Here is a 12,517-nt window from a genome sequence, read left to right on the forward strand (position 1 = left end):
AGCCGTACCTATACCTTGTGTTCTTTCCGCTTTCTCGCGCTAGACCTGCCTTAATCCATGTCGTATACTTTTCATCGGATGCGGACAAGTGCAGAGTTGCAGACTGTGCGATGTGGGGGAAGAACGAGGGACAACAAGGTACGGCTGGCAAAGCGGGGAGAACCGAGGCGAGGGGGCGGGACAGTAAGTACAGCGAGAGATCAGCCCATCCTGCGGGGAAGGGAAAATCTGCGCGTCAGCACACCGGAAGCATGGTCGCCTGCCCAGAAGTGGGCGCAGCGACAGACTCGGAGGAGGGGACGCACTTTTGCGAGACGTCGTCTGGCGGGCGGACGGCTTGTGCGAACGTGAGCTGCGCAGCGTAGAAGAAAGGTCAGTCTTCGACACCAGAAAGAGCACAATTAGAGGAGGCGCAGGACGCACGAGGCGCTTCAAGCTCTGGATGTATTTGCGCGACGTCTCGTCGTTGAGGACGTGGGCGACATTGTTGCTAAAGATCTTTTCGCGCCCCGAGCGCTCGTGGATCCCGACCATGGTGACGCCGATCGGCCACGGCGAGTTGCCGATCGAGAGCCGCAGGTACGCGTCGTTGGCGCGCAGGTACTCGCGCGTCTGCATGTAGTGCGTGATCTCGGCAATGTTGGACAGGACGTCGGGGAGGAGGTCCTGCGGATGTGGGAGACTGTGAGGGGAGAGACAAGGAGGTGGGCGACCGAGGAGACGCACCCGCTTGCGCAGAGACTTGAAGAGCGGCTTGAGGTATTCGGCCGAGGTCGCCTGCGTCGCGGCGGCGACCTTGCCCTGCGTGCTGCGCTTGACGGCCTCTGCGGCACGCGAAGACGTCAGTTAGGTGTCTCGAGTGCATGCGCGAGAGCGGGCGAGAGCGCACCTGGTCGATCTGCGAGCGACTGCTCCCACTCTTTCAGGACGCGCTGCAGTAGACATGTGCCGGTGAGTCTTTGCGCTCCAGAACAGCGCATCGCGTGGCGAGCGCACCTTGAGCGCGTGGTAGATCTGCGGGTAGATCTTGTGCGGGTTGCTCTTGACGAGCGAGAGGTCGACGAGGACGTCCTCGTCCTTTGGTCGCGGCTCCTTGCTGTCGCCGTCCTTGCCCTCCCTCGCGCTCGCCGCCGCCGCCGCGGGCTCGGGCGTCGCGCTCGCCGACGTGTCTGCGGATGCGGCGGCGACGGCCTTACCCTTTTCGCGCGCGAGCTTGTCCTTTCCGGCAGCGGTGCGCTTTGCGACCTCCTCGAGCTCGAGTCCGAGTTCCTGGCCCTCCATGGCGCGCATAAAGTCGTTTCGCTGGCCCTCTGTGCGCTCGTCCATGAGCTCGAGGGCGCGGAGGCGCAGGCGGCGGTCGCGGTCTTGCTCGCCAAAGAGGCGGATGGGCTGGCCGAGGCGGCGGAGGCGGCGCACGGCCTCGTCGTTCGAGACGTTGAACGCCTCAGCCTTGTCGGCTGCGGGTGCTGCTGCTGCTGGCGGCGCAGGCGACCCCGAGGCAGAGGGAGCGGCAGAGTCGCCGGTTGTGGGAGCGGGCGAGGCGGGTTTGGGCTTGCCGTAGAGGCGCTCCTTGCGCTCGCGCTCCCTGCGGTCTGCCTCTTTGCGCTGTTCCTCGTCGCGGATGCGGTCGAGGTCTGCGCGGCGGATGTACTTGGCTGGCGGGGTGGTGGAGGACGCGGCGGGGTCGGGCGAGGGCGAGAGTGCGTCGAGTGCGCGCTTCTTGGAGAGGATTTCCTGCTTGAGAAAGTCCATCTCGGGGTGTGCGCCGGTCTGCAGCTCTGGCAGTGCGTGGCGGGGCCAAAGGGCGAGAGGACGCGGCTGCGATTCGCGAGGCGGCGGAAGGCGGAGGGGAGAGCGCTCGCCCTCGCCGCCTCTCTGCCCCGCCCCCGCCCGCAGCGCCCGTCTCCCGCGTGAGTCTGCCAGCGAGACCTTCTGCCACCGCACCACCCCGCTCGCAGAACCCTCGAGCCCCCGCCCGGCCGCGCGACCTCGCCCCCTGCGTGCCTCTTCCTCGCCCTTCATCAGCTCCACCCTCCCTCGCACACACCGCACCCGAGGCACCACGCCACACCCCGCACGCACATCGAGCACGCACACCACCACCGCGCAACCCCCGCTGACTCGCTCGCGTGTTGCGCCTCTTCGCCCACTCAGACCTCTCTCTTCACCATGTCCGACGACAGCCAGGTCCGTCGAGCACCGCCTGTCTCACGCGTATCTGCAGAGAGCCTCCTGCACACGCGCCTGCGCACTGACCCACTTCCCGCGCTCGCACTCGGACTCCAACAGACCTTCGTGCTCCAGACCGCCGGCTTCGACGCCCGCTTCCCCAACACGAACCAGTCCAGGCACTGCTTCCAGGCTTACGTCGTACGTGCTGTCCCTTTGCGCCTTTGCGAGGGCGCTTCAATGCGGTTCACCCGGCTCGAGCCATTCCGCGCCTCGTCTCGACTGCCTTGCGCTGTCCGGGCTCCCGAACGTCCTCTCGGGCCATGCATGCAGCTAGCTAGCATCAAGTGCCACAGCAACGCTCTGCGACTTGTCCTTGTCGGAGTGCGCTCACTGACAACTTCGCATCTCTTCTCCCTCCCTCGCATCGCGTGGTCCCGCCTCCGCAGGACTACTTCCGCTGCGTGAACCAGAAGGGCGAGGAGTTCCCGGCGTGCAAGACGGTGCGTTGCCCAGCCTCTGCGGACGACTCGGAGCGTCCATTCTGACCTAATTCCTCATCTCGTTCCCTTCACTCACTTCAGTTCTGGCGCACCTACCACTCGCTTTGCCCTAGTTCGTTTTTCTCCTTCGTCCCGAATCCTGAACCGCGTACTGACCCTGCATGCCTCGCGCAGACGAGTGGGTACGTTGTGCGACCGTCGCTGTACTCGCCCTAGGAGGTGATCTTCCCGAACTCCCACTGACCCCGTCTTCTTGTCTCGTCGGCACGCATAGATCGCCAAGTGGGACGAGCAGCGCGAGGAGAACAAGGTGCGCTCTCCCCCCTTCGCCTGTCGAGTCCGCGCAGCGAGAGACTGACGCAGCTTTCTCCCCTCCCCTCGCAGTTCCCGGCCAAGCTCGAGTAAACGCGCTGAACGAAGCGCGAGGGGCGTCGAGGAGGTGCAACGCGCAAGTAGAAGGACTGGTCGAGAGAGGCGGTGCAAGGGCTCCGTGTTATTCCGTCTCGCTCTTTTCTCCTATCGCCCCGGTGTCGAGGTCAGTCGTCGAGAGCATCGAGCTCGCGCTTGCTCCGGGTCTTGCTGGCTGCCTCCCGTCTCTATCGCCCGCTTTCGCTGGCGCCTGCTAGGCATTCTTGCCCACCGCGCCCGTCCTTGGACCCCCCTCCCTCCCTCGCGCGCTCGAGCCGTCTAAGGCGGAGTCCGCACACAAGCTTCGCGGCTCTCGTCCCCGCACGATCCAGAGCTCTCGCACCGTCATCACCAGCGAGACACGTGCGGGAACCGCGACGTTGACGGCGACTCGCGCCTCTTCTCTCTGTCTCTCGCTCTTCCTCGTGCTCTTCACTCGGTCGCGCCTCGACCGTTGCTCGGAATGCTCCCGGACCACCTCGAGCTGTGCGCTGCGGAATCCTCCTTTCCTTCTCCGACCCTCCTCAGCTGACGCTCCTCGCGCCTCTCTCCGTACGCAGCGCCTCGCTCCTCAACTCGCCCTCCTCTCGCGACGAAGTCCTCGCCGCGCTCCTAGCCCCGACCGTGAACGCCGAGCCGACCGGAGCGCGCGCGCGCGCGCTCGCCGCGCTCAAGCCGTACCTCTCGCTCGAGACGCTCCTCGCGCTCCGCGGACTTGCCGCCTTCGACGAGGAGGAGGAGGAGCCGGGGCTGAGCGACGTGCTCGACGTGCAGCGCGAGTGGGTCGCTGGAGCTGGAGGGGAAGGACGGGGAGAGTGTCCGGCTGCGCAAAGGGACGAATACCTCGTGCGCCTCGTCAAGGGCGCTTCGAACGGTCAGGGCGTCGTCGACCAGCTCCGGGACGCGCTCGGAGCGCTGCGTGATCAGCTCGATAGGGGCGAGGGTGTCGTGCTCCACGGCCCGGCGACGACGACGCAGAAGCACGAGATTCGGTGCGCGAGTGCGGGCGCGTTCGAGGACAGGCTGAGCGAGGCGAGCGCGGGGGTGCTTGACAATCGTGCGTCTGTGCTTGGGCGTGTGCAGGCTGCGTCGGACGACTGACTGCTCCGGTTACTTCGCTTGCGCGATGCAGTCGACTGGAGCAACGTCCTCCTCGGCGGTGGTGCGTTCCGCTTAGGTGTGGGTTTCAGACTCCGGCTACGCTGACTTAGAGCCGAGGCATGCTGCAGGCTCGGTCCTCTCGATCCTCACGGGCAAGCAGGACGACGAGGCGTACAACGACAGCGATCTCGACTTGTTCCTCATCGGCCTCAAGCCGGAGGAGGTGCGTTCAGATCATCTTCCTGCGACCACAATGTCACCCTGTATGTCGTGCTGACTCTTGATCACGGCCTGACGGGCAGCTCGTGCCCAAGGTCAACGCTATCATCGAGCAGATCAAGTCGACGCTCCCTCCTCCGCCGAAGAAGACGGGCACCGAGTGGTCTACGGGCAAGCACAAGGAGATCGAGGTCGACTCGGACGACGAAGAGTGGCTGCACGACCATTACTTTGACTGGCACGCGCAGCACGAGGGCGAGCTCCTCGTCCTCAAGGGCTTCAACGCCTTTACGCTCGTCCCGCCCCTCGTCGACGGGTCCACGCGCCGTCGCACGATTCAGATCATCTGCCAGTCTTTCGAGACGCGCTTCGACGCCCTCGCCGGGTTCGACCTCGACTGCTGCGCCGTCGGGTGGGACGGCAAGGAGGTCGTTGCCGTCCCGAGGGCCGTGAGGGCGCTCGCGCTCGGCGCCAACTTGTTCGACCCGAAGCTCGCGCGCAAAGGGGTGCGTTCTCTGTGCTCAATCGGCTTCGAGCGCCGCTCATACTGAGACCCGGTGTCGTCGCTGCGCGCAGGACCCCTCGTCGGCCATCGTCTCGTCGCGCGCGCTCAAGTACCTCTCGCGCGGCTTCTCGCTCGCGCTCCCGCCCGTCGCGCTCTCGATCCTCTCGTCCGCCGGCATCGACTTCCGCGCCGTCCTCGTCGCCGGGCGCGCCCGGGCCGCCGACCCGCTCGAGCGCAAGAAAGTCAAGACCGAGGACCTCGCCGGCGTGTGCGGCACGCTCCGCCGCGAGTACAACGCGCTCCACAGCGCCGAGGACGAGCGCGTCAAGGCGCCGATCGGCGCAGACTATGGTCCGGCGAACGCGAGCTGGATGAAGCTGGTTGGCGAGCGCGAGCTGCGCGTGTGGCCGAACGAACGGCGTGATCGCGCACGAGTGGTGGGAGTGGCAGGTCAAGACGCGTGAGTCTCTCTCCCCCTTGCTCGTGTCGAAGTGTCTCGAAGGGGTCGACTTACGGAGGGTGGGAGCGTAGTGGCGCCCGCCATCGCCGACCTGCTCGCGAGCGACAGGCGCGACATCTCGCACAAGGCCAAGTCAGGGGCGTCGGCGTACTTCGGCGGCCTCCTTGCCTCGTACGTCGTGCCGTACGTCGCGAGCTTCGACAACGAGTTCGTCCTCGACCTCAAGCCCGCCAAGAAGGACCCTTTCGAGCTCACATGGCGCAAGGTGTGCTCGTTTGCTGCTGCCCAGGTGTATTAGCCGTACTCACCGCCGCTCGGGTGCCGCGCAGATCCAGAACATCCAGTATATCGTCAAGTGCGACGACTCGTTTGCTCGTTGAGAAGGCCGAGCTGACTTGCTCGCTTTGCACAGGCTCCCTCGCTCGGCGCTCGAGCTCATCGAGATGGCCGAGGACAAGCTCAAGACCATTACTGACGAGGCGCACAAGGGCGGCTCGATCGCGTCGGCTGCGAAGAAGGCCAAGACGGAGGACGTGCAGTCGATGCCGGCCTTCTCGGACGAGGACGCCGCCGCCATCCACGCGGCGCTCAAGGTCATTCACAAGGCCCAGCGCGTCCCCCACGAGGTCAACAAGGGGTGGGAGGGTACGGGGATCGACCCCGTCGTGCCCAACTCATTCCCGGGCCCGTACGCGCCGCCCGTGCGCCGCGCCTCGCTCTTCTTCGGCGCCTCGTCTTCCAGCTCGGCCGCTCGCACCAGCATCTCGAGCACCGTCAAGCCGTCGCTCGTGTCGCCCGTGCTCGGATATGGCGGCGCCGAGGTGGCGCAGCCCAAGAAGAAGAGCGACTGCGTCTATCGCGTCGTCACACTCGCCGGGCTGTGGCAGTTCCGCGGCCTCGACGCCGACATCGACCAGGCGCTCGCCGTCATCTGGCAGTGTGCGTCCGCTTTGCTTATTCTCGCTCCGACGTCGACTGACTTGCTGTGCGCACGGGAAACAGGCTGGGTCGCCACCGCGCGCGCGGCCGTCTCGCTCCCGAGCGAAATGTCCGACGCCGACGCCCTGTCCGACCTCCTTGGGCCTGAGGAATTCAGCCGCGTCGAGGCGGCGTACCTCGCGCAGCCGACGGTCGACCAGGTCCTCGACAAGCTTGCGGCGGACCTCGCGCGCCTCGAGGAGATGGCGCGTTCCGCTGCCGAGAGCACGCAGCGCATGTGCAAGGCGGGCGAGTGGGACGGCGAGAGGAAGAGGTTCTTGCTGCAGTGGGTGCGCGACCAGCAGATGATTTAGCGCGCTGAGGCATGGGGATGAGGGGAGGGTCGCATCTGTCGGAGTAGCTTTGGCTTTGCTTTTGTAGTCCCTGGATCTGCAGTGTCGCGTTGTCAGTCCTTCGCTGGGCCACTACGAGCGAGAAGGCAAGCGCTGCACTTTCCTCGGCCCGCACGCTTTCGCGCGCCTCCCCTCACTCGCGCTTTCGGCTGACACCCTGCCTCACGGCGAGCGCCCGAGGATGGCAGGAAAACGGACAATTGCATTAACGGAGACATTGGTGTGCGTAGGAGAGGACAAAGCGACAAAGACGAAAGGCACAACAGACTGACGACGGGCGAGGGGCCGCTTCTTCAGAAGCGCAAACCCTCCTGCGCGAGCTCGGCGCGCACTTCCTCCACGATATCTTCGAGTCCGAGCAGCTCGAGCGCGTGCTGGAGCTCGAGGCACTCGCCGCCCTTGCACACGTGACCATCTGTGCCCATCTCCCAGTCGATCCAGCGCGGATTGCCGACAGGATCCTCGCGCGTCGGCATCCATACGGCGTTGCGCGGATAGACGTCGCCGTGAACAAGGCCGTAGTTCTGGTGCACGCTGACGAGGTGGCGGAAGAGACGCTTGCTATGGATTGGAAAAGGAGAGCTCCTGTCAGTCCAAGGATCACAGGTACAGAAAGCGAAGGCGCGTACCGAGTTGCGAGGGGCATAGAATCGAAACAGTCTTCAGTCTCGCCGCCATACTCCATGACGAGCAGCTTCATCGGCATGTTGGCCCACTTCTCGTTGGTGCTGCAGGTGGCGAGCAAGCTGGGCGTCTCGCGCTCGGCGTCGGCGAGAGGACCGGAGAGGAGTGAAACCTCGTTCGTCTCCTCCAATCCAACCTCCTTGATGACGACGATCTCGCGAAACGGCCAGCCGCGCGCCTTGTAGATCGTCGTCTCCTTGCGCGAGCAATCCGCCGCAAAGATCTCGAGAATTGGCCTAAAGTCCGTGGTCTTGGATTCGGTTGGCTGTCCAATAGTCGCAGCGGACGTGCTATACGCGGCAGCGCGATGCTGGCGGCCACCTGATTCGTCAGACGGGTGCGAGAAGTGCAAGACACCTTTGGCGGGCGAGGCGGGCGCGGCGGGCGCGGCGGGCGCGGCGGGCGCGGCGGGCGAGGCGGGCGCAGCGGGCGCAGCGGGCGCGCCGTGCATCAAGACCGGGGCCGTCCGGAAGCGCGTGTCCAGTAATCTGTCGAGGGTGACCGGCCAGCGCATGGAGCTGCTGTGCGTCTTGATGATGATGTCCTGAGAGAGACCGAGTCAGAGGAAGGAAGCGTATCGCGCAGCGAGTGAAGCGTACCCCGACCTCGATCTCAGTGCGCGCATCGGCTGCAACGTCGCGTGCAGAATCGTCCTTGACAGCCGCCGGCATTCCTTCGCTCTCGACCGCCCTCGTGTCGCCGTTACGCTCATTCGACGGGGACATTGCGGGCTGCGGCGCCGCAGTATCTCCGACAGGCAGCGGATCTACCTCCTCGCGAAAACGCACGAGCTGCTCCTCAGTCGTGAGGTGCGGGAAAAGCGCCGCCGTAAGAGCCTCCGGAAGCGACATGCCGGGAACGGTCGGAAATTGCTTGAACGGCTTGGACTCGGGCGCAGCCAGGAGCGGTGGGCTGAGAAGGACGTCGTATTCTCCGAAGACGGTGCGGCTCGGGAGCGTCGAGCCGATGAAGTACGTATACGAGTCGAAAATGAAGAAAAAGCGCGTCTCGGTCACGAGAGCCGAGAGGGCAATCTGCGCGTGGTCGGACTGTCAGCGACATCATCATGTCGAGTCGAAGCGACGGATTCGGACGTGATTTGGCGATCAGATTATAGGCTTCCTGCGCGTATACGTTGGGGCGGTCGTCCGGGCGGTAGACGAAACAGCCGGTCTCCTTGTTCAGGTTGTCGACCCTGCGAAGCAAGCCGTTCGAGTGACTGCTCGCGTCCTGCCGCTTCAGCTCCATGACGGCGTAGAGGGCACCAGAGAACGGGGTGCGGAATTGGCGACAAATGCTTGTGTCGGGTCGCAAAGAGAACGTTTTGCCGCCGGCCCATTGGACATGGCTGTCGCCGCCGCCGCTGGCACCTTCGACGAGAACGATCGAGTTGTCGCTCTGCCGCTCTGCCATCAGCCTGTGCTCTGGCCAGACGAAGAGATCGCCAGCAGGCGGCGAGCCAACGGCAGCCTCAATACAGTTGACCGCATCGATAGCGCTACGCTGCGCGTCGCGGCAGCGCGCAACGGTGTTGACCTCGATGTCTTTGCCCATGAGCTCGGCGAACCTGCCGAGGCTGGCGTCGAGCTGGGCGTAGAGTTTCGGGTCGACCTTTTTTTGCTGCAGAGCGGCCGTCATGCGCTGAACAGCGGCCCACGACTCAGTGGCGAGTTTCTCAACACGAATGATGCGAGACGGTCCAAAGCCGATCGGGATCAGGGGCGAGAGCGGGATCTCATGCGTCGCATCAATGATGGGGTGGAGGGGTATGCTAAACTCGGGTACCAGCGGGCGACCCGGCAGCCGCAGCGCATGCAAGACTTGTTTGAGGGTGAAGCTCATGGCAGTCGACGAGGCTCAGCTAGCGTGTGACTCCACGGCCGGTGAGGAGGAAGGGCCCGTGTGAGGAGGAGGAGGGCAGGGGTACGAGAGCGTGGGAGCGAAGCGACATGAGGCAGCAGGCCTCTTTGTAGATTCGCCGTTCAGAGCCGAGCGAAATCGAGCGAGCTCGAAGTAAGGCAGCCGTGTGGGACGACGACAAGGACGACGCACGAGCACGACGCGAAGCTGCGAAGGAAGGTTCGACTCCGACAACTGAGCGCAGCGGGGCGCAGCGGTGCAGAAGCCGCTCAATCCACCTGTGTGGTCCATTTGCGTCCTCGCTCAGCCCCTGCAGGCTATTCGACATGTGCCGACTCGCGCGAAAGGGGCTCGTTGGGAAATGCAGACGATGAAGGTGTCACGCGGCTCTGCTGGCAGTGAGGCTCGCTGGAGGGCTTATCGATTGTCTGTGCTGTGCCTCCGCGATCCCTTTCAGTCCGCCCGACCGAGTGCGAGGCTGCTCGTCTTTGGCTTCCCTGTCTACGCTTCTTTCGCTTCGTCGTCGCGCGGTTCTTGTGCCCTAGCTGGGCTGGAAGTCGCTTCAGAGCTTGCGCCGGCTGCTGCTCTCGGTCGCCGTGCCCGCCATCTCTTCGAGGCGCCTGAACACGACCGCGAGCTCGGCGAGGACACCGTCGACCGTCCCCTGCGCGAGAGAAGCCGCTTGGAGACGGACGTACTGCGTTGGGTCGAGGTCCCTAGGTACAGTGCCGGACATCTCGCTACCCGCACGCGCGGTCGCGACCCGGGCATCCTGTGCTCAGGCAAGTCGCCGGCGCCGAGTCGAGAGCAAGGCGGACGCGCGCTGCCCTCAGAGGATTGATTTTGCTTCCTGCAGACACATGCTCGCTTTCACCATCCTCGCGAAACGGACCCGTCGTCCGACGAAATGCCCGAGCGGGAGAGATGGTGATGCCATGATGCAGAGCGTACAAGGGCAAAGAGCAATGAGTGTGTGTCATGTGGGAAATGCGTGGAATGATACAACGCGGTGACAGCGAAGGATGGCGAATGAAAGGGGACTGCGGCGAGGGCAGAGGGGGGGCGAAAGACGAAAGAGGGAGAGAGGGGAGAGAGGGGAAAACATTGTCCGTACATCCGCGCGAGACCGCCGGCAAAGCGCTCACTGCTGCTTCTTGACCGCGTCCGCATCGAGGTCGCCGTTGGCGATGAGCCTGCGACCCTCGTTATCGGCCTCGATGAAGCGCTTTGCCTCGTCGCCCTCCTTCTTAGCCCCGGCGCCGCTGCTCGCCCACTTCTTCTGCAGCTTGGGGATGACGTAGCGGAGCGACTTGAGCGGTCCCGCCGAGAGGATGCCCTTGAGCGACTGGTTGAACGTCGGGCGCGCAACGATCTGCGAGATGCCTGCGGGAGCGAGACGAGGGAGAAGCGGCCGTCAGATTACGATTTCTCATCAAGCTTCGGCGAGGACAGCAGACGCACTCTGGTTCATGATCGAGGTGAACTCTGCGTCCTGGACGATGCGCTCCCACATGAGCTGCACGTCGAGGTTGACCTGGTGCTCGTCGCGGTCGGGCGCGTCGTGCGCTTTTTGCTCCTTGGCGCGCAGCATCGCGCCCTCGAGGTTCCACTTGCGCTCGTAGTGCCCAAGGACCTTGTCGCGCAGGCCGGCCGGCAAGCGCGACGCCGTGCTCGCGCGCACGGCCGCGCTCTGGTCCTGCCGCATGAGGCGCACGCCGCCTTGCTCGTGCGGCCCGCCCGTCGTGGGGTGCACCTCGCCGATCGTGTGCACGCTCTTCCAGAACGACTTGAGGAGGCCGCCGTACAGGCTGCGGAATGCGGGAAGCTGGGCGGCAACGATGTTGCGCACCTTGTGCGGGTTCTCGCCGACGCGCATGCGGAAGTCGCCGCGGTACGAGAGACCGGCGATTTCCTCGAAGAGCTCGATCTCGGTGAACGACTCGGGGAGGAGGAGCAGGGCGGTGCGGAGGGCCGAGGCGAGGTTGACCTGGTTCGCGAGGCGGACACGCGCGTCGTCGTGCAGGATGCGGACCTGTGCAAAGAGAGTGGGTCAGATGTGCATGCGTAAGCCGTCCAGAGAAGCAGGACACACAGGCTTATGCAAGCGACCCGAGATGTACAGGGTCTCCCAGTCTAGGAGGTCGCGGCACAGCGCATCGACCGAGATGATGCCGTATTTTAGGAGCTGTGCGCATCCGAAACCTGAGTCAGCATTGCGGTCCGCGCCAGTTTCCTTCGAGCTGAATGACAGCCGCGCACCTTGCCATCGACCTCGACATCCACGTTGAACCAGACATTTGCCCCGAGTCCCTTCTCCTGCATCCAGGCGACAGCATCGCTGCCGAGGAGGCGCATCGGGAGCGAGTAGTGCTCCGGGTTCTGCTGCATGTTGATGGCGTGCCAGTGCGACGGGTGCGAGACGGCGAAGACAAAGTCGAGGAGGGGCTTGTCCTGCAGAATGGGCAGCATCGAGCAACGGAGGCGAAGAGCAAGCATGTCAGCGGAGTGCGCCAGTCTTGAAGGGCATGTCGAAGCAAACGCACCTTCTCCGTGTACCCCTTCTGGCGGAACACGCCGCTGCCATACGCGAAGGCATACCGCACGGGTGCCTTGAAGTGTGATAGCACCTCCTCGAGGTCGCGCTTGACCTGCTCGGGCACCTCGATGATCTGGTTGCGTCCGAACGATTTGGGCAGCTCGTTCATCGACGTGATCCGGCGCTTGGGCACGCGGGCGTCTGGCGGAGGAGGCGCAATAGGCGGTGCGGGGGTAGGCGATGGCGCTTCTCGCTGCGCGGCCGAAGCGGACGGCGACGAGGAGGAAGAAGGCGGTGCAGATTGCGTTGACGAGGACGACTTGGTCGACGCGGTGGGCAGGATGCGTCGCCGCGCGGCCTGGGTGAGGTTCGGCGGCGGGTACTGCGAGCTCGCGTGGGGCTGGCGCTCGGTGTCGAGGCGCGCCAGCGGGGACGAGTGAAAAGCCGCGGCGGCCGCGCCGAGCGGGTACGACGAGCGGGAGAGGCTGGCGCGCCCGGCTGCGGCTGCCCAGAGCGCGGGCGAGGCCGCGACAGAGGGGCTGGCGAGGCGAAGCATCGGGACTGGCGGTGGTCTGGGAGAAGGTGCGCGTGTGGGACGGCTGCACCCGGGCGAACGGAAGGACGAAGCGATCGGGAGGAGCGAGCAGGCCGCAACACGTCAGCGGAGAGCCCTCGGATGAAGCGAGGGCGGCACAGAAAGTGTGTACTCGAGCTCGAGTGTGCGCGCTGACCGCTCCAGAG

General features: G+C 64.9%; 5 protein-coding genes across 5 annotated transcripts; 2 read left to right on the top strand and 3 right to left on the bottom strand.

Moving 5' to 3' along the window:
- Positions 1 to 235: 235 nt before the first annotated feature.
- Positions 236 to 1,752, bottom strand: PRP18 (mRNA splicing protein PRP18; the record flags this gene model as incomplete). The annotated part of the gene is made up of 5 exons (XM_076647527.1): positions 236 to 352; positions 424 to 666; positions 727 to 824; positions 890 to 932; positions 997 to 1,752. 5 exons carry the CDS (start codon positions 1,750 to 1,752, stop codon positions 236 to 238), a joined length of 1,257 nt encoding a protein of 418 aa, XP_076507062.1.
- Positions 1,753 to 2,169: 417 nt separating this feature from the next.
- Positions 2,170 to 3,077, top strand: COX12 (cytochrome c oxidase subunit VIb; the record flags this gene model as incomplete). Its single annotated transcript, XM_076647528.1, has 7 exons — positions 2,170 to 2,187; positions 2,290 to 2,370; positions 2,619 to 2,672; positions 2,754 to 2,784; positions 2,847 to 2,854; positions 2,947 to 2,982; positions 3,057 to 3,077. 7 exons carry the CDS (start codon positions 2,170 to 2,172, stop codon positions 3,075 to 3,077), a joined length of 249 nt encoding a protein of 82 aa, XP_076507063.1.
- Positions 3,078 to 3,543: 466 nt separating this feature from the next.
- On the top strand, positions 3,544 to 6,657 carry JCM10292_001011 (uncharacterized protein; the record flags this gene model as incomplete). Its single annotated transcript, XM_076647529.1, has 10 exons — positions 3,544 to 3,566; positions 3,641 to 4,137; positions 4,213 to 4,242; positions 4,310 to 4,404; positions 4,484 to 4,906; positions 4,977 to 5,365; positions 5,474 to 5,630; positions 5,695 to 5,720; positions 5,778 to 6,304; positions 6,368 to 6,657. 10 exons carry the CDS (start codon positions 3,544 to 3,546, stop codon positions 6,655 to 6,657), a joined length of 2,457 nt encoding a protein of 818 aa, XP_076507064.1.
- Positions 6,658 to 6,989: 332 nt separating this feature from the next.
- JCM10292_001012 (uncharacterized protein) lies at positions 6,990 to 9,222 on the bottom strand (the record flags this gene model as incomplete). Its single annotated transcript, XM_076647530.1, has 5 exons — positions 6,990 to 7,257; positions 7,326 to 7,924; positions 7,980 to 8,111; positions 8,169 to 8,414; positions 8,515 to 9,222. 5 exons carry the CDS (start codon positions 9,220 to 9,222, stop codon positions 6,990 to 6,992), a joined length of 1,953 nt encoding a protein of 650 aa, XP_076507065.1.
- A 1,159-nt stretch (positions 9,223 to 10,381) lies between these two features.
- TAM41 (putative phosphatidate cytidylyltransferase) lies at positions 10,382 to 12,332 on the bottom strand (the record flags this gene model as incomplete). Its single annotated transcript, XM_076647531.1, has 5 exons — positions 10,382 to 10,623; positions 10,702 to 11,272; positions 11,333 to 11,425; positions 11,500 to 11,691; positions 11,784 to 12,332. The coding sequence occupies 5 exons, from the start codon at positions 12,330 to 12,332 to the stop codon at positions 10,382 to 10,384; spliced, it is 1,647 nt and encodes a 548-aa protein (XP_076507066.1).
- Positions 12,333 to 12,517: the final 185 nt, after the last annotated feature.

This window comes from Rhodotorula paludigena (assembly GCF_050403205.1).
Source record: "Rhodotorula paludigena JCM10292 DNA, Rt_paludigena_JCM10292v1_ctg9, whole genome shotgun sequence".
Lineage (NCBI taxonomy): Eukaryota > Fungi > Basidiomycota > Microbotryomycetes > Sporidiobolales > Sporidiobolaceae > Rhodotorula > Rhodotorula paludigena.